Here is a 19,324-nt window from a genome sequence, read left to right on the forward strand (position 1 = left end):
GTACTGGATGCTTTTTAACATGCTCTAACGGAGTGCTCTAGACTCACCCCCGAGCTGGGTGGAAATATAAGCATCCCCATTTATCCCAAGGTACCCTTTTTGTGTGTGCAAAACATCACCTAGCATATGCATGTAGAAACTTTCATTTGGAGAGGCGTGCAACAAAATCCGAGGAATTGCAAATTTCAGAGGAGAGTTGCGGTTCAGTTCCCAAAAAGCTGTGAATTTGGTAAATGCACGTTAATATTAAAAGGTAAAGGGACCCCTGACCATTAAGTCCAGTAGTGGCTGACTCTGGAGTTGCGGCGCTCATCTCGCTTTATTGGCTGAGGGAGCCGGCATACAGCTTCCAGGTCATGTGGCCAGCATGACTAAGCCGCTTCTGGCGAACCAGAGCAGTGCACGGAAACGCCGTTTACCTTCCCGCCAGAGCAGTACCTATTTATCTACTTGCACTTTGACGTGCTTTCGAACTGCTAGGTTGGCAGGAGCAGGGACCAAGCAACGGGAGCTCACCCCGTCGCAGGGATTCAAACCACCGACCTTCTGATCGGCAAGTCCTAGGCTCTGTGGTTTAACCCACAGCACCACCCGCTGGATCCCCTGGCCAATAAAGCGATAAGAGCGCCGCAACCCCAGAGTTGGTCACGACTGGACCTAATGGTCAGGGGTCCCTTTACCCTTTACCTATTACCTTGATTGGGACACTATACTTCTGTTGGTCTGTCGCTGATTGGATTCAGGGTCCACCCAGTTTTAATTTTTCCAGCAGAGGGGCTACCTACATTCAAGCTTATCTGGAAAATGAACTGGAAACTCTGGCCCGAAGTCTGAGCACCTGTGATAACCCAATGCAGCAAAACAAACAAACAAACAAACAAACAAACACTCTGCACATTGTCAGAGACACCCATTCCTTTATTATTCACATGTCACCGGGGTGAGTCTGTTTTCCAAGGAGGACTGGAGGCTAAGTGCTGGTTTCCACTGGACCTGTGGATACACAACATGTCAGATCTTCAGAGGTCTGCACACTGCACAATCAAACAATAGATTGGAAGCTGGAATGTCGGGATGCAGTCGGCTCAATGTGTAGCCTGGGGCTGCATTTCCTGTTTTAGCCTCAGTAAAATTGAATTAATATATTGACAGACGTCACAAAGGGATTTGTAAGGATATTACACAAACACTTTCCTAAATCTAGTCTCCCACCTTTTAACAACAAAAATCTTCCTCGATTAATGATAAAAGAAATTGCACTGCAGAATTATCAAAGGAGAGTAAAATCCAGTGGGATGATTATGGGTAGTATTGAGCTTACCATCATTTTCAGGTGGGTGATTTTTTTGTGTGAGTGTACCATTGTTTCGTTCTGCAAATCATCCCACCAGTGGTCTGCATTCATCAGCCTCCCCAGCTGCACACCTTTCAATGAAAGCCTAGGGCAGGCATCCCCAAACTCAGCCCTCCAAATGTTTTGGGACTACAATTCCCATCATCCCTGAATGATGGTCCTGTTAGCCAGGGATGATGGGAGTTGTAGTCCCAAAACATCTGGAGGGCCAAGTTTGGGGATGCCTGACCTAGGGGAACACAGCAAGAGGTAACTCCTCCCCTGGAGCGTTCACAGATCAACAAGTTCAGGCAGCCAGGGAGGCTGCACAGCACTGGAGAAGGGAGTTTATAATATGATAAATAATAAGATAAATTCAAAGCACCACGTGGGGGGAAATTCTAAAGTGCCCTGAGGAATGAGGCAGGGAAATAGAAGCCTCTTTTCACAAGAAAGTTAGTAACTGGAGGGCAACAGATTTGGAAACCACGCTACCAAAAATGTTGTTCTGTTCTGAGACAAAGGAGACACTTGACAGGAGCTTTCTGTTGCCTGCATCTACATGAATGTCCCCACTGTGGAAGGACGTTTGGATCCAGAATTGGCCTCCACAGTCACTTACGGACTCACTGTTAAAACCGTGTTTATGGAAGACAATCTTGCTCGGCTACGAGTGATCGCCAAAGAAGAAGACGGTGTAAATTGAGCTGTGCATGGACTTGCATTCTTATTCTTAACTACAACATGGAAAACTGCCTTATAGTAAGTCAGACCATTGGTCGATCTAGCTCAGTAGTGCTTACACGGACTGGCAGCAACCCTCTAGGGTTTCAGACAGGGAGACATTCCCAGCCATATCTGGACATGGTTGGGGATTGGACTGGGAACCTTCTGCATGCAAACACAGGAAGACACTCTCCCCACCGGTTTGATTGTGATAGGCATGATTCAATTGAAGCGAAGGGCATTTAAATCCCATTGATCTCAAGGGAGAAATTAACCTTGCTTGATGAAATCAATGGGATCTATTAAAAGTGCTTCATTTGGGCTGGTTTGTGACCTTTCAGACTCAATGAAAGCATAGCACCAGAACTGTGGAGGTCAAAAATAGGCACTTTTAAAAATCGTTCATTTGAATGAAATAGCCCACATTCTGTAAGCTATTTCCTGTATTACGGGCACCGCGGACAATATTCGCAATCTTTTATTGTTCCTTTCTTTTTTAAAAGTCCACATTAGACCTTATTATAGTCACCCGGGAAAATGTCCTTTAGTGAACCAGAGAGCAGGCAGCTGTCTTGTATAAATGGAATTCCTTTTGAAAGAAATCTTGATTTCTTTGGCTTTACAAAACGCTGTCAAAGTGCAGGAATCGCCTCTGGACCGGATGGCTTCCTATGTGTCAAAAAGCAACTGGGGTTCTTTTTCTCCTCAGAGTTGGTTTTCCATCAAGGAGCTAGTCCCTGTGTCAAAAGGGTGAGATGCCAAGTAATCCTTATAGGCCCCGTCGATCAGTTTCTCTGCGTTGTTCTTGGCAAACCAGCAGTCCACTTCCTGTTCGCCATTGTAGATCTTCCTCTGCTTCCATACAACGGGAATCAAGCGCCCTTTCAGCTCTAACGCGTTCCCAGCCTTTATGTCTTGGGTAGTGAGCTTAACGTCTTGGTGTAAGAACTGGCCTGTGTAGGAGGAAAGGGAGAGCTTGTCAGAGATATGAATACAGATACCGTATTTTTTGCACCATAACACTCACTTTTTTCCTCCTAAAAAGTAAGGGGAAATGTCTGTGCGTGTTATGGAGGGAATGCCTACGGGTGGCATGCCTACGGATTTTCCTCCTCTAAAAACTACATGCGTGTTATGGTCGAGTGCGTGTTATAGAGCGAAAAATACGGTAAGTTTTGCAGTCATCTTGGAGCCACTCATAGCAGGGCCTTCACTGTGGTGGCTCCTGCCGTGTGACACATCCTCCCCTTAGAACAGAGGGGGAGATTTTTCAGCAATAAATCACACCACGTCTGTGAAGTTAACTCTTTATTCAAGGAAACAAGGTCGACTCGGGGGGGGGGGCAGTCCTACTGAACACAGCAGTTTGTCCCAGTGGATCTTGCACCTATGACACAGTTGGGACTGAAGGTCCTTACCTTCCCACAGTTGTCCTCCTCCCCCGGGTCCTTCCTAGGCAATCTGAGACTCCCCCAGCATGCCTGTCTCTCTTCCTACCTCTTCTGGTCCTGGGAGACCGGGGTGGGGGAGCTAGTCACAGCAGCAGGAGGAGACACCTCGGCTTCTTCGCAAATTTGTGTGATGGCCTGGGATTCGAACTTGGAGGCTGAACCTGAGGAATCCCAGCCTGCACAGGAGTCCCTGCCTCCAGAACCAGCTGAGCCGGGGCTGGGGCCTGAGCCTGAAGGGTCCTCACCTGTGCTGGATCCTCAGGTGCAAGCACCAGCTAAGTCTGCTCTGGCTCCTGAGGTGATGGAGGACCCATTGCCTGCAGGTGTTCCACTCTCAGCCCCGTCAGGGGAAGAGGAGGTTGCCTCTGGGTCCAGTAACCCTCCAGCCTCTCCTGAGCTGCAGAGGCTCAGGGCAGAGAGGCGGAGGGAACTAGGTTCCCGCAGGAGGAGTGCTCACCTGCAGACCAGAAGAGGCGAGTCACCTGTGGACCGGGGCCGCCCCATGCCTCGGGGCAGATAAAAGCCAGCCAGCCCCAGTCCCAGGTTGCGGGAGCAACATTGTTGGTAGCCTGTTCCTGCCTGCACCCTGTCCTGCTCTTCTGCCAGAGTTCCTGACCTCACCTGACTCCCTGACTTGGATCCCACTTCAGCTTTGACGGACAGCCTCCATACCGCACCCTCGACCTTGGACTGGCCTTGAACCTCGCCGCATGGTTAACCCTCGGGACCAGCACAATTTGACTCGCCTCTGCCTCTTGGCCCCCCTCCTCTTTTGCATCTGCCTCTGATTCTGGACTGCTATCTGCCACAGCCTCTTCCTGCTCACTAAGTCCTGTAACCTCTTCTATTAAAACTATAGCGTGATTAGTTTTTAGAGAGTCAAAGGTCTATCACCCAACCACCACTGCCACAGGATTCTTTATAGCTGGGATATATTCCGAAAACATGAATGTGGTAGGATAATGTAATAAATAAATAAAAGAAGGATGCTCTCTTGCCCCTTAGGTAGCCAAAACACTAGCCCTCTGCTGCAAAAGTGTGGCTTGGTGGAACCCCAAGGATTGCAAGAATTCCAAAGATCTTTGGGGTGGGGGGAATCCTAGAGAGGTATACCTCCCATGCTGAGTGGCCAATAAATGCTAACTTGGGGGGTGGGGAACGGGGAGAGAACAGGAGAGGGAATTGAAGGAGGAGCAATAACCCTGAACAGAAGCATTCTACGTTGCAACATTTTGTTGCAGGTCCCCATTTGCCTCATTCTTAAAAGCGCAAAAACGGCAGCTGGGGGGCACAGGAGGGCAATTTCACGTGCACTGCTGGACCCCTAGGATCCCCACTCCTCTGTGGGGAGTTTTTTTTTGGGGGGGTGCCTAGCCCCAGCGCTCACCCCCAAAGCTCTAGCTGCCAGAACTGTGCAGTCCTTTAAGCTGACGACACGGAGCGCGTTGTCATTGCCTCCGCAGCAAACCGGAAGTCCCCCATTTGCCTCATTCTTAAAAGGATCATCATCATCATCATAAAATTTATTTATACCCCACCCTCCCCAGCCAAGGTCGGGCTCAGGGCGGCTAACAACCAATAATAAAAACAAGTTGACTGAATACAACTTAAAAACAAGATTAAAATACAACATTAAAACATTAAAATGCAGCCTCATCACAGGAGGAGAAAGGAAAAAAGAAAGAGGGGGAGGGAATCAAACTGAGTCTAAGCCAAAGACCAGGTGTGACAACTCTGTCTTACAGGCCCTGTGGAAAGAAATCAGATCCTGCAGGGCCCTGGTCTCATGAGACAGAGCATTCCACCAGGCTGGAGCCAGTGTTGAAAAGGCCCTGTGCTCTGGTTGAGGCTAATCTAACTTCCTTAGGGCCCGGGACCACTAGGGTGTTGCTATTCATGGACCTTAAGGTCCTCTGTGGGACATACCGGGAGAGGCGGTCCCGGAGGTACGAGGGTCCTAGGTCCTATGATAGGCAATGTACCAACTCATTCTTGTACAATTGGGATCTTTCCACTTTGAAGTTCCCTGTCCCTAATTCCTGGAGACGGTGCTGGGATAAGCTGGAACATCCGCTCTAATTTAGGCTCCATGGCCTGGCACCATACATTCTCAGAGTGTTTCCCTCTTACCGATCAGCCCATGGGAGCTTGGGGAAAGGCCTCGGCTGTTGGAGATGTAGAAGCCCAGATGATCCTTTTGGTAGGGGGCGGGGTTCTTGTAGTGGTGGATCAGAACGACGAAACCGACGGTGCCCCTTATGGCCACGGTGACGTTGGAACGGGCCGCAATGGACACCTCGAGGTTCCTGCTTGCTACTGTGGCGCTGCGGTCGCAAGGCAGGATGAGCCTCTTCCCATCATCCATGATGACCTTCGTGGGAGTGACCTCTAGGTAGGACCTTTCTGGTTTGTTGCTGAGAATGGTGATGCTTCTGAAGTAGGTTCTTTGCTTCTTATGGCCTCTACGAGGGGCAGGGGCTCCCACCAGCTGGCCATTCACGGTCACACCTTAAGGGGCAAGGAAGAATCAGAAGGAAACGGTTTGGATGCTGAGTCAAGAGGAACGTTCGGGAAAGACAAGCTTTTGTAGAGTCTGCAACACATGAATTGGATTTCTGAGACACTAAAATTGCAGAGTTGGAAGAAACCCCAAATATTGTCTCTTCCAACCCCTTGCAATGCTGGAATTTTAAGGTTGTTTAAATGAATATTCCAAAATGTAAAACAGAAAATTTAATAAAAACTATAGGGAAAAAATAAAATAAAATGTGGCTTCAGCATCAGTGTAACAAACAAAATTCGATCCAAGCTGTAGAAGCTGCCAAGCCACAGAATATTCCCTCCCAGACATTCAGTTGAACAAAACTATACAAATTCCCTGTTCAGGGAAGTTTTTAATGTGTGACATGTTAATGTATTTTTTATCTTTGTTGGAAGCCGCCCAGAGTGGCTGGAAAGACCCAGCCAGATGGGTGGGGTACAAATAAACAATAATAATAATAATAATTAATTTAACTATCCAACTAATGAAGTACACTGAATTATGGAGTGAGTGGAACAAGGGAGAGGTCATTAGATAGATTCCTCTTAAAGGTCTTGTTTGCCTTCTCTTTTGTAAATCTATGGTTGCCTTGTCTTCCTCACTCTCATGGTCACCCCCCCCCCGCCCTGGCTGGTCAAGAACTTTGCTGCCATATATAATCCTCTTACAAATCACAGCTGCTTAGGAATTCCAGGCCAGATCAGAAGCTCAAGACCTCTAAACCATTAGGACTGAAACATTTTAACTTAAGAGCTCCCATCGCCTTGATTTAATCTGCTTCTGGAGGCAAACTGTACCGAAGGAATTGGGGACGGGGGACGGGGGAACACAAGGGTCCGAATCCACACAGACATTCAATGACATAGCTGTCAACGTTTCCCCCTTTTTAAGGGAAATTCCCTTATTCTGAATAGGATTCCTCGCAAGAAAAGGGAAACGTTGACAGCTATGTTCAATGATGTATGGTAGTGATGTATGGAAGTGAGAGCTGGACCATAAAGAAGGCTGATCGCCAAAGAATGGATGCTTTTGAATTCTGGTGCTGGAGGAGACTCTTGAGAGTCCCATGGATTGCAAGAAGATCAAACCGATCCATTCTGAAGGAAATCAGCCCTGAGTGCTCACTGGAAGGACAATCATGCAGAGCCAAAATTCACTGAAAAGCTGTTGCCTACATTACCATCAACCAACTGATGGCGGAGAGGTGAGAAGGAAAGCACTCAGTGGATTTCTTAGAGCCTTCCCAGAAGAGGAAGAATTTCTGTAATTCTAGCTCTGAAATAATGCTAACTGAGACCCGGTACTAGTGATTCTGTGTACTGTACAGTTAGTATGCATTCTGTGGAGTGGGATCGTGACTGGCTCAGTTTAAAGACAAACTTGCTTAAGTCACCCTTTAAGAAGTGCGGGTGGGTTAAACCACAGAGCCTAGCGCTTGCCGATCAGAAGGTCCCATTGCTCGGTCCCTGCTCCTGCCCACCTAGTAGTTTGAAAGCACGCCAAAGTACAATTAGATAAATAGGTACCACTCCAGCAGGAAGCTAAAAGGCATTTCCGTGTGCTGCTCTGGTTCACCAGAATAATAATAATAATAATAATAATAATTTATCATTTGTACCCCGCCCATCTGGCTGGGTTTCCCCAGCCACTCTGGGCGGCTTCCACAGAAACCAAAAAACACTAAAATATCATACATTAAAAGCTTCCCTGAATAGGGCCGCCTTAAGATGTTTTCTGAATGTCAGGTAGTTGTCCATCACCTTGACATCCGATGGGAGGGCATTCCACAGGGCGGGCGCCACCACCGAAAAGGCCCTCTGCCTGGTTCCCTGTAGCTTCGCTTCTCGCAATGAGGGAACCGCCAGAAGGCCCTCGGCGCTGGACCTCAGTGTCCGGGCAGAACGATGGGGGTGGAGACGCTCCTTCAGGTATACTGGGCCGAAGCGGCTTAGTTATGCTGACCACATGACCCAGAAGCTGTCTGCGGACAAACGCTGGCTCCCTTGGCCTATAGAGCGAGATGAGCACCGCAACCCCAGAGTCGTCCGCGACTGGACTTATCTGTTTAATCTAGCTCTGCTGATACAGAAACTAAACATTTCTTTCTTCTTCCAACATACCAGAGTTCTTATGGTCGGAAACCAATCTGAGGATGTCTCCTGGCTCCCCGTCAATGTTGAAGCAGACCGTTAGCTTGCTCAAGGGGAAATCGACGACAAAATGAGGGTCCCCATCCGCTGGAAAGACAAGAATTAAATAATAATAATTATGGAGTTGCAGAGTTCAAGGCTCCCACCCAAACCAGCACACACAGCCCCAAACAAAAATGCCACCCCATTTGAGGAGACCTCTTGCTTCTCCCCTCCATTACCAGCATCACCATGAACATTTTGTAGCTTTGGGGGTAAGTTTTTTCTAAAAGGAAAAACAAACTAGACCATAGGTAAGACTCCAAAGAAGACCATCCACAATGGACTACTGTTGAATGTAGGGAGATGAATTTGAGATGCCTTCAAGACTACGATTGGGGCAGATGTTTTTGTGGGTTTTATCTGATGCAGCTTGGGACAAGCCTCAAGCTCACTCTAGCTTCCAATCTTGGTTGTGTGCACAAACCATAGTCTGCCATGTTTTGGATGAAACGAAGAAACAAACTATGGTTTGTCTTGAAGCAGGATAGGCAGGAGGAGGTCATTGGGCATTTAGCAGAAAAGGGGTGAAGAGTTGAGGCTCAATCCACACCCCTTAAAAAAAATATTTATGCTTTTCAGATTTCTACATTTCACTGAATTTACAATCATTTTGACATTTCAAAACTCGACTTCCTTCCCCCTTTTTCTGCAGTTCCTTAAATTTATTTTTAATACCATCTGCATATCCAAATTATCTTAATTTCCTCATTTATTCATCTACTTTAAATATAAACTCACTATAAAACTGCAGGTTTATAATCTTGCCAATGTCCTTATCTGTTTACAATTTATCTGTAAATATTCAATAAACTATTTCCATTCTTTTATAAAAAGTTTGTTGTCTTGATTTCTTATTCTTCCAGTAAGGTTCGCCATTTCTGCAAATTCCATAAGCTTCTGTATTCATTCTTCCTTTGCCGGGACTTCTGCTTCTTTCCACTTATGGGCAAATAACATTCTCGCACTGTAGTAGCATACATGAATAGATTTCTATACATTTTAGGTAGTTCTGTCCCTATAGTTCCAAAAAGAAAAGATTCTAGTGTTTGTTTTCTACAAAGGTTATTTTAAACATCCTTTTCATTACACTATATATCATTTCCCAGTAAACATTACTACAAAACCACCACATATGATAAAAAACACTTTCTTTCCATTTCCAACACTTATTTGATTTAGATTTATACACATGAGGCTCATGCTACTCTTGCACATGTAACGTTGAACAACCCCATTGTGACATTTCTACACAAAGCTCAAAACATCCAACGAAAGGGAAGCACTTCAGTTATTGAATTGTTTTGCTGCCATATAAGTGAAATCCAAGTTGTGTTCACTTCTGGGTCAAAACTGGTGGCCCAATCCGCCACCAACATATGGGGACGACTCTTCCATGTTACACTTTGTTCCTTGAGACCAGCAGATGAGGGGTCATGGTTTAAGGTGCTCCCAACCCAACTTGGAAGAAATGGAGGCAGTGAGAGATTTTACTTTTGTGGGCTCCATGATCACTGCAGATGGTGACAGGAGTCACGAAATTAAAAGACGCCAGCTTCTTGGGAAGAAAGCAATGACAAACCTAGACAGCATCCTAAAAAGCAGAGACATCACCTTGCCAACAAAGGTCCGTATAGTTAAAGCTATGGTTTTCCCAGTAGTGATGTATGGAAGTGAGAGCTGGACCATAAAGAAGGCTGATCACCGAAGAATTGATGCTTTTGAATTATGGTGCTGGAGGAGACTCTTGAGAGTCCCATGGACTGCAAGAAGATCAAATGCATCCATTCTTAAGGAAATCAGCCCTGAGTGCTCACTGGAAGGACAGATCGTGAAGCTGAAGCTCCAATACTTTGGCCACCTCATGAGAAGAGAAGACTCCCTGGAAAAGACCCTGATATTGGCACAAGGAGAAGGGGACGACAGAGGACGAGATGGTTGGACAGTGTTCCCGAAGCTACCAGCATGAGTTTGACCAATCTGTGGGAGGGAGTGGAAGACAGGAGTGCCTAGTGTGCTCTGGTCCATGGGGTCACGAAGAGTCGGAAATGCCTAAACGCCTAAACAACAACAACCCAACTTGTCTGAGGTCTCATGAATGGTGACGAGAGCCAAGGCCTTCTTGGTAATATTCTCCAGCACTCAAAAGAGTCCTGCTTGCTCAGTGTGCCAACGCCTTTTGGAGGAAACTGTTAAGATACTTCCAGAAAGTTTGTGCTAAGTTAAGAGAATATGCTGAACGGGAACGACCTGCCTTGCTAGGGGACTTACCTGATGTTTTCGTGACTTCAACTTTCTGTTTCGCTGGCTTTGCAACAACAGGCCCTAGATAGCCAGGAAAAAACAGGGAGGAGAAAACAAACATGATAAGCAATAACATGGCTATTTCATACTGTAATTTAAGGTTCCCTTTTGTCCAAAGAATATCATAGAATTGTACAGTTGACTCAAAGAGCCAACCTACTGCAATGCAAGAATCACAACTATCTGAAGTTTCCCTCCTTTTTTCTTCTCTTCTTTAATTTCTGTGTTTTAAAAAAATGCTTAATATTCGGTGCTTATTTCTGTATACTGTATTTTTCCTTTGTCCTTTCAAGCTTTAATGGTAGCAAAAATGGAATTGCAACAGTACTGGCCTGAATATAAGCCTCAATTTTTCCCCCAAATACTGACTGTGAAAAGTTAAAGTGCGGCTTGAATTCGCAACCTTACAAAAATTGGCTTTTACGATATTGATGCTGAAACAGACATACGGTAAAACAGAACGGGTGTGTGTGCCTGCAGAATATTAAGGGAGCAGCTTATATTTGGGTATACAGTGGTACCTCGGGTTACAGACGCTTCAGGTTACAGACGCTTCAGGTTACAGACTCCGTGTCAGGGAACTGCCATCGGAGCATCAGGTGGTGGAGGGACTCAGGGAGGAAGAAAGAGACTCAACAGCTGAAGCAGGGACCAGCAGGGGGAGGAGTGGGTCTCTGAGGGAATGCGAGCAGGAGGGAGGGCTCAGGGAAGCTTCCAGCGAGAACAGTGGGGAGGTATCTGAGTCTCCCATAGGGAGACCCACACCTCGCCGGAAACTGTCACGCCGTGAGTCCAGGAGACGCGTTTCCGTTAAGGAGCTCCTTTGCTGGAAACGCTTCCGCAGACAGCCACTGTCGGACTCTACTAGTGACTAGAGCAGACATGTCTGAGGAGCTCCGTCACACACGGAGGTTTGTGGGGTCGCACAAACTCTGAGGGAGCACGTTTTTACGCACAAGCAGCTAATCAATCCCTAACAGCAGTCCGACAGTCTCTGTACGCTGCCTGTGCAAGAGAAAGCATCATGAGCGAACCAACCGGAACCGGAGGAGCGGGGGCTGGAGCTGGTCCAAGCTTGGAAGATAGATACCGAGCGTTGGAGGTCCAACTGGCGCTGCAGACGGCGAGGCTGGAGGAGAGAAGGGCTCAGGATGCAGACAAGAAGGGGAGAGCCACTCAATTCCCCAGAAAGGTACCAGGATTGGTGCAAAAATTTGGGGGGGACCCCAAGGATTACCATGCCTTTAGGACAGAGATGCAATATGCCATTAATGTGCAGTTCGATGAGTTCCCTGATGAGGAATCGCGAGTTGCTTTCGTAATTGGGCATCTTGAGAAAGGGGCGAGAGACTGGGTTCGACCCCTAATGGCAACGCACAATGACATACTAAAGGACACGAGGAAGTTCTTTCGTGCAATGGATATCATGTTTTCCAGCGATATTGAGGAAGGGGCGGTGCGCAGACAGCTAATGGCTTGTAAGCAGGGAAGTCGATCTGTCCGTGAGTACTGGACTGAGTTTACCATGCTGATTCACAGACTGAGTTGGGATTTATCGGCGGCACCCATTCAAATGCTATTTGAAGAAGGTCTTTCTTCGGCGGTGAAAGACGAGCTGTCACGGAGCCCCAGGGCGGAGTCTATGGATCAGCTGACCAAATCTGCGCTGACCATAGGAGCGCGGCAGGAGGCAAGAGCCTTGGAGAGGCGGGAAGGGAGAGGGGAACGTTGGAAGGAGTTCCGCATTCCAGACATTCCTGAGCCAGCTTTCCCGCCGGCAGAGCCGATGGAAATCGGAACAGCGCGCGCGCGCGCATTTTCAAAAACCAGCGAGGGGGCTAAGAAGGAGGGAAAGGGCCCCCGGAAATGCTATCTCTGCCAACAGCCAGGCCACTTTGCCAGAGTCTGCCCCCAGAGGAAGGAATGGCAAGGGATGGTGGGAGCTGTTGAGGGGGGAGAACAGGGGGGAACGGAGCAGGTAAAAGCCAACGCCTGGTTGCCACAATCGGGGCACTGCAGCCAGGCCAAAGAGCAGTGAAAGTGCCCGTGCCAGAAGCTCCTCGACCTGCTCTAGTGATTGAAGTGTCGCTAGAGCTGCAAAATGGGCACCCCCTAAAAATAAAGGCGCTATTGGACTCAGGCAGCTCCTGCAATTTTATGAGCAAGGAGTTTGCTGCTGAACACCAGATACAGACTATCCCTTTAAGCAACCCCCTGCAGGTGACCACGATTGATGGCAGGGAGTTGTTGGGAGGAGGAGTCAGCTTGCAGACTGTCCCAATGATAATGAGGGTGGCAAGGCACACAGAACTGATAGCGTTTAATGTGGCCACCCTGGGAGGCGCTCCCATTATTTTGGGAATGAGCTGGCTAGCTCTACATGATCCGCTGGTTGGCTGGCATCAAAGAGTGGTGTCCTTTGGTTCAGCACATTGCTTAGAACACTGCAAAGGGGAAAAGGGTTCAGCAGGGGCCCAAGCCACCCTAGCAGGGACTGAAGTAATGGAGAAGGTGAAGGTACCACCACAGTATGCAGATCTCAGCGACGTGTTCAGCGAGAAGGAAGCTGACCAACTACCACCTCATAGACCCTTTGATTGCCAGATCAATTTACTCCCTGGAGCACAGCTTCCTGTGGGCAAGTTGTATGCCATGTCAGACAGAGAAATGCAGGAGTTGCGAGGGTTTATTGACAAGAACCTGAAGAGAGGCTTCATCAGAGAGTCCAAAGCAGCAGGGGGTAGCCCAGTGTTCTTTGTGGACAAAAAAAACGCGGACAAGCCGAGACTTGTATGCGATTTTAGGAGGTTAAATGCAGTGACTGAACCGGTGGCTTTCCCTATGCCCAGAATTGATGATATTTTGACCAGGGTGAGGAAGGGAAAGATTTTTACAAAGCTGGATCTAAGGGGGGCGTACAACCTGATACGCATAAGGAAAGGGGATGAATGGAAAACCACCATGTTTACCCCTTTGGGGGCATTTGAATACCTCGTTATGCCATTTGGATTACAAGCAGGCTCAGCGTGTTTTCAATCTTTTATGAACCACGTACTGGGCCCTTTGCTCTACAAGAATTGCGTTGCTTTCCTAGATGATGTGTTGGTGTATTCGGAGAATGAGGAGCAACATGTGAGAGACGTCAGAGAAGTGTTGAGCAGACTGCAAGCCAACAGGCTGTGGGTCAAACTGGAGAAGTGTCGGTTCCATACCAAGGAGGTGGAATTCCTGGGGTACCGCCTGTCAGACAAGGGATTGGCCATGGATCCCGGCAAGGTACAGGCAGTGCTGGAATGGAAAACACCCAAAACCAAGAAGGATGTGCAGAGGTTCCTAGGGTTTGGAAACTTTTATCGTAAGTTCATCCGCAACTTCGCCCATCTGACGGCGCCCATCACTGACTGTCTCAGCAGTAAAAAGAAGTTTGTATGGACGGCGGAGGCGGAGCGAGCGTTTGAGGAGCTGAAAAGGGCCTTCGCCTCTGAAGAACAACTTCTGCATGTGGATTTACAAAAGAAGCTAAGGGTTGAAACAGACGCATCTGACAGAGCCATAGGGGCGGTGCTTCTTCTGCAGCCGGGGAAGGAGGAGTCAGAGTGGCGACCGTGTGCCTTCTTTTCGCGAAAGCTGAACAAATCCGAGAGGAACTACACGGTGTACGACCGAGAACTTCTTGCTATTCATGAGGCGTTCCGGAGATGGAGGCATCTGCTAGTTGGTGCACAACATAAGGTGCAAGTGTGCACGGACCATAAAAATCTAGAGTATTGGAGAACTGCGCGAGTGCTCAACCAAAGGCAGTTGAGATGGGCCCAGGAGTTCTCCAAATTTAACTTTGAGATTTGTTACGTGCCAGGCCCAGAGAATGTTAGGGCGGACGCTCTCTCACGCAAACCTGAATATTTGGAGGGGGAGGGAGCACCTGAAGAAACCCATATCATTCCAGAGGACCGCTGGGTGTGTGGGGCGACTTTGGTGGGGCAAAGGGAATTGGTAGAGGGTACGGTGCAGGATGCATACGCCCAGGACAAACTCAGGGATCTCAGGAGGGAGGAAGACAAATCCGGTGGTTTTGAGGAGAGAAACGGGGCATTGTATTATAAGGGAGCGTTATATATACCTGAAGGGGAATTGAGGGAGAAGGTACTCAAGCAGCTGCACGATAGCCCCACAGCAGGGCATTTTGGGCAACACAAGACCATGTGGCTGGTTACCAGGGAATTTTGGTGGCCCAAGGTCAGGGAAGATGTGCGGGAGTATGTGAGAGGGTGTGAACAATGCCAAAGAGCCAAGGGGGAGAGGCGGGCGCCGGCTGGTTTATTAGAACCACTGCCCACACCTGAAAGACCGTGGGAAGCAGTGGCAATAGATTTCATGACTGATCTGCCAAGGTCTAGAGGGAAAACAGCCATCATGGTTGTAGTAGACCTGTTAACTAAAATGGCCCACTTTATAGCCTGCTCACATGCGGTCACAGCAGAAGAAACAGCCAAATTGTTTGTAGAGAATGTGTTTCGGTTGCATGGCGCCCCCTTGAGGGTGGTTTCAGACCGAGGGAAACAATTTACTTCCAGGTTCTGGAGGAAGCTCATGAGCTTACTGCATGTAGAGGTTAATTTTTCAACGGCCCGTCATCCAGAAACCAACGGGCAGGCGGAAAGAGCAAATGGGGTTCTCCAACAATATTTGAGGTGTTATGTTAATGACAGAGAGAATGATTGGGTGGAGAAGCTGGCGTTGGCAGAATTTGCCTACAACAATGCAGAGAACGTGTCCACGGGGATGAGCCCCTTTTTGGCTAATCACGGGTGCCATCCCAGAGCCTTCCCAGGGGGGGAGGGGGAGAACTGGAGCGTTCCAGCTGCAGAACAGTTCGTTGAAGAAATGGAAGCGATCCATCGCCAGCTCCAACTCAACTTAAACAGGGCTAAGGAGGAATATAAGAGGCAGGCAGACAAAAACCGAAGTGAAGGTGAAAGCATCAGGGTGGGGGACCAGGTGTGGCTGTCAACCCAAGGGTTGCCGTTCAAAGGAGGTTGTAAGAAATTAAGACCCAAAAGGCTGGGTCCGTTTGAAGTCATGCAGCAGGTCAATCCAGTGGCTTTCAGGCTCCGGTTACCGAACCACATGAAGCTGCACCCAGTTTTTCACAGGTCGTTGCTGTCACCGTATAGAGGAGACAGTGAAGGGAGGGTCACTAGGGGACCAGCAATGGAGGAGAAGGAACACAGCTACCATGTAGCGGAGATCCTCGATTCCAGGTGGAAGGGAGATCAAGTAGAGTATTTGGTAATGTGGGAAGGGGAACCGGAGTCGGAAAACACCTGGGTTAGGGCAGAGGATGTCAATGACGAAGTTTTAATAGAGACTTTTCATCAGAGGTTCCCACGTAAACCTCAGCCTGTAGCGAGGTTCCGAAGGGAATACTTTGCCACCACCGACGAGGAAGAGGAGTTGGAGGGGTTCCCAGATTCTGAAGAGGAAGAGGATTCAGCGAGCCAGGACGACGATCGATGGAGGGAATTGTTCGAGACGTCGGAGGATGAGGAAGATTCGTTTCGGGGTTTTAGCCCTTCACCTCCCAGGGGAGAGGAAATGGGAGGGGGTGAGGGGGGCCCTGGAGGGGAGGTGGATGTCAGGGAACTGCCATCGGAGCATCAGGTGGTGGAGGGACTCAGGGAGGAAGAAAGAGACTCAACAGCTGAAGCAGGGACCAGCAGGGGGAGGAGTGGGTCTCTGAGGGAATGCGAGCAGGAGGGAGGGCTCAGGGAAGCTTCCAGCGAGAACAGTGGGGAGGTATCTGAGTCTCCCATAGGGAGACCCACACCTCGCCGGAAACTGTCACGCCGTGAGTCCAGGAGACGCGTTTCCGTTAAGGAGCTCCTTTGCTGGAAACGCTTCCGCAGACAGCCACTGTCGGACTCTACTAGTGACTAGAGCAGACATGTCTGAGGAGCTCCGTCACACACGGAGGTTTGTGGGGTCGCACAAACTCTGAGGGAGCACGTTTTTACGCACAAGCAGCTAATCAATCCCTAACACTCCGCTAACCCAGAAATAGTACCTTGGGCTAAGAACTTTGCTTCAGGATGAGAACAGAAATTGTGCAGTGGCGGCGCAGTTTTTTGGGGGGGAAATAAAGGAAAAAAATTTTATTTCCCCCCCAGGCGCTTGTGGGGCCAGCAGCGGGGACAGCGGGAAGACATGCTGCGCCTCCCAGCTGTCCCCGGAGCTTGCGGGGCAGGCAGCGGGGAGAAGCGCTCTTCTCCCTGCCGCCCGCCTTGAGATCAGGTCCGGGGACAGCGGGAAGACGCGCTGTGCCTCCCAGCTGTCCCTGGAGCTTGCGGGGCAGGCAGCGGGGAGAAGCGCTCTTCTCCCCGCTGTCCACCTTGAGATCAGGTCCAGGGACAGCGGGAAGACGCGCTGCGCCTCCCCACTGTCACCGGAGCTTGCGGGGCTGGCGGCGGGGTCTCCAAACCACTTCGGGAGACACTGGGATGGCGGCGTTCCGCCTCCTTCTGTCCCCCGACCTTGTGGGGCTGGTGCTGGGGCTCTCCTGAAGCCTGGAGAGCAAGAGGGGTCGGTGCGCACCGACCCCTCTCACTCTCCAGGCTTCAGCGAAAGCCTGCATTCGCCCCATAGGACGCACACACATTTCCCCTTCATTTTTGGAGGGGGAAAAGTGTGTCCTATAGGGCGAAAAATACGGTAATTCTTCCCTGGGGTCCGTACTTACCCTGAAAAGTCCGCATCCAGAGGCGCCGCTTCTGCGCATGCACGAAGCGCACAGAGTGCTTCTGCACATGTGTGTGCGGCAAAATCTGGAAGTATACACTTCTGGGTTTGACACATTTGTAACTCGAAATTATGTTACACAAAGGTAACGTAACCCAAGGTACCACTGTATTGTCTTTTTTTCTCCCCCCCCCCATGAATTTTAAAGGTGTGGCTTATATTTGGGTGCGGCTTATATTCAGGCCAATACGGTAGTTGTGGCTCAATTTAAATGAATCCGTTTATGTGGGACTTAAATGACTTTGCCTGCTCCACAGTTCTCCATTTAATTCCCCCTGCCATCGATTTTTCTACTCTCCCCACCCAATGATCGGTCTGATTTCCATGGCCACGCAGCCTTCCCGGGGCTGTTTTGGGGCCTCTGCCCCCACCATATTCTGCAATTCTCATATTCCCCCTAACTTCTGCAAGCCTTGGGGTCCCCCAGCCTGATGAAACCTTCTCCTTGTATGTGAATAGGCTACATAAAGGCCAGAACTTGAAGAACCAGTGTGAGAAGAGCCAGTGTGGTGTAGTGGTTGAGAGTGGTGGACTCGTAATCTGGGGAACTGGGTTCGCTTCCCTGCTCCTCCACATGTGGCTGCTGGGTGACCTTGGGCCAGTCACACTTCTCTGAAGTCTCTCAGCCTCACTCACCTCACAGAGTGTTTGTTGTGGGGAAGGAAGGGAAAGGAGATTGTGAGCTGCTTTGAGACTCCTTAGGGTAGTGATAAAGTGGGATATCAAATCCAAACTCCTCTTCTTCTTCAAACCAAGACCACAACTAGACTGCATGGTGACAGACACATTGCATTCCCACATCGTTTGACATAATACCTGCAAACCATTCAGAACATAAGAAAATATGCATCATGCTTACCTGATGGTGCCCGGTGACCTTGAAGTCCCTGTACGATCTCCCCCACTCCTTCGGTTGATGGGCCGGTGTAAACCTCCTTTGGGAGGTCCGCCTGGCTCGCAAGCTCCTTCATCTTCAGCGTGGTGAAGGGGGTGACAAAATTGTACGCGAGGGCCAGCTTCTCAGCTCTCTCCCTCAAGGTCTCCTTCTCCTCACTGTCGTCGCTCTTCAGCCAGGAGGTCATCAGCTCCTTGATGGTGAGGTAGCTCCAAGTCCGTTCGACGTAGTTCTGATCATCCGTGGGGTCTTCGGCACCACTGGAGGCCAGTCCAATGTGGTTTTTGCCAGAGAGGTCTACGGCCACGTCCGTTTTCAGAAGGACATACTTGTCGCTGTTGCTGGCTGTCACCTCCACATGTAAGCGGTCGGCTGTCTTGTTGAAGAGCTTCCCGGCAATGACAATTTCAGAGCCATTGAAGTAGTTGGGGAAGAGGTTCTGGGTCACTTGCTCCACGCTGTCCGTAGGGTAATCGATCCGGATGTCGGAAAGAAGAGGCGTCCCAATCTCATCATAGAATCTGCATAGGTAGGTACAGTTTGTTATTAAGAAGCTCCAAGGGGCGACATTACTGATATATAAGCAGAGCATAGTGGAAGCAGACAGGCGTCCTTACAGCAGATGACAAATATAATAGCCCTGCATCAGATTCCTAACTTGTGCAGCGCTGTGGTCTAAACCATTGAGCCTCTTGGGCTTGCCGATCAGAAGGTCGGCGGTTCGAATCCCCGTGACGGGGTGAGCTCCCATTGCTCTGTCCCAGCTCCTGCCAACCTAGCAGTTTGAAAGCACGCCAGTGAGGGGAGCACCCTGTTGCAACAGTTCAAGAAAGATCAGGCTTACTAGCTGCTTTGCTTCTCAATATTCTCTGGTTGGCCTCTGTTATTTTCTCCGACCGATGGAGAATCTGCAAAGGACTCTATAAGGGCTCTTGTGTCCCCCATAAGGGAATCAGGGCAGATTTTAGTTTATTACAGACCAGTGGTCTGACTCGCCAACTACCTATGTCCCTACGAGCAGCACAAAGTCCACAGCAAACTGCCTTGCGGAAGTTTTTTGAAGTTTGACAGCTTGCTCTCCTTTCCCAG

At 49.1% G+C, this 19,324-nt stretch overlaps 1 protein-coding gene across 3 annotated transcripts in view; it reads right to left on the reverse strand.

The window, feature by feature from the left end:
* Positions 1–897: 897 nt before the first annotated feature.
* The window catches only part of ITIH5 (inter-alpha-trypsin inhibitor heavy chain 5), a 63,867-nt gene continuing 45,440 nt past the window's right edge, over positions 898–19,324 (reverse strand). The window contains exons 10-15 of one of the 3 annotated variants that reach the window (XR_014516119.1): positions 18,200–18,756; positions 10,513–10,566; positions 8,173–8,289; positions 5,641–6,018; positions 1,596–3,012; positions 898–1,466 (exon numbers count right to left, since the gene is read on the reverse strand). Coding sequence is in view for 1 of the 3 variants with exons in the window: in XM_083461069.1 (XP_083317195.1) it covers positions 2,765–3,012; positions 5,641–6,018; positions 8,173–8,289; positions 10,513–10,566; positions 18,200–18,756 (1,354 nt within the window). In the remaining 2 variants the exon portion in view is untranslated. Of the gene's footprint in view, positions 3,013–5,640; positions 6,019–8,172; positions 8,290–10,512; positions 10,567–18,199; positions 18,757–19,324 lie in introns of all 3 variants that reach the window. The other 2 variants (XR_014516120.1, XM_083461069.1) reach the window with 2 other exon arrangements.

This window comes from Podarcis liolepis (genome assembly GCF_965112155.1).
Source record: "Podarcis liolepis genome assembly, chromosome: 10".
NCBI lineage: Eukaryota > Metazoa > Chordata > Lepidosauria > Squamata > Lacertidae > Podarcis > Podarcis liolepis.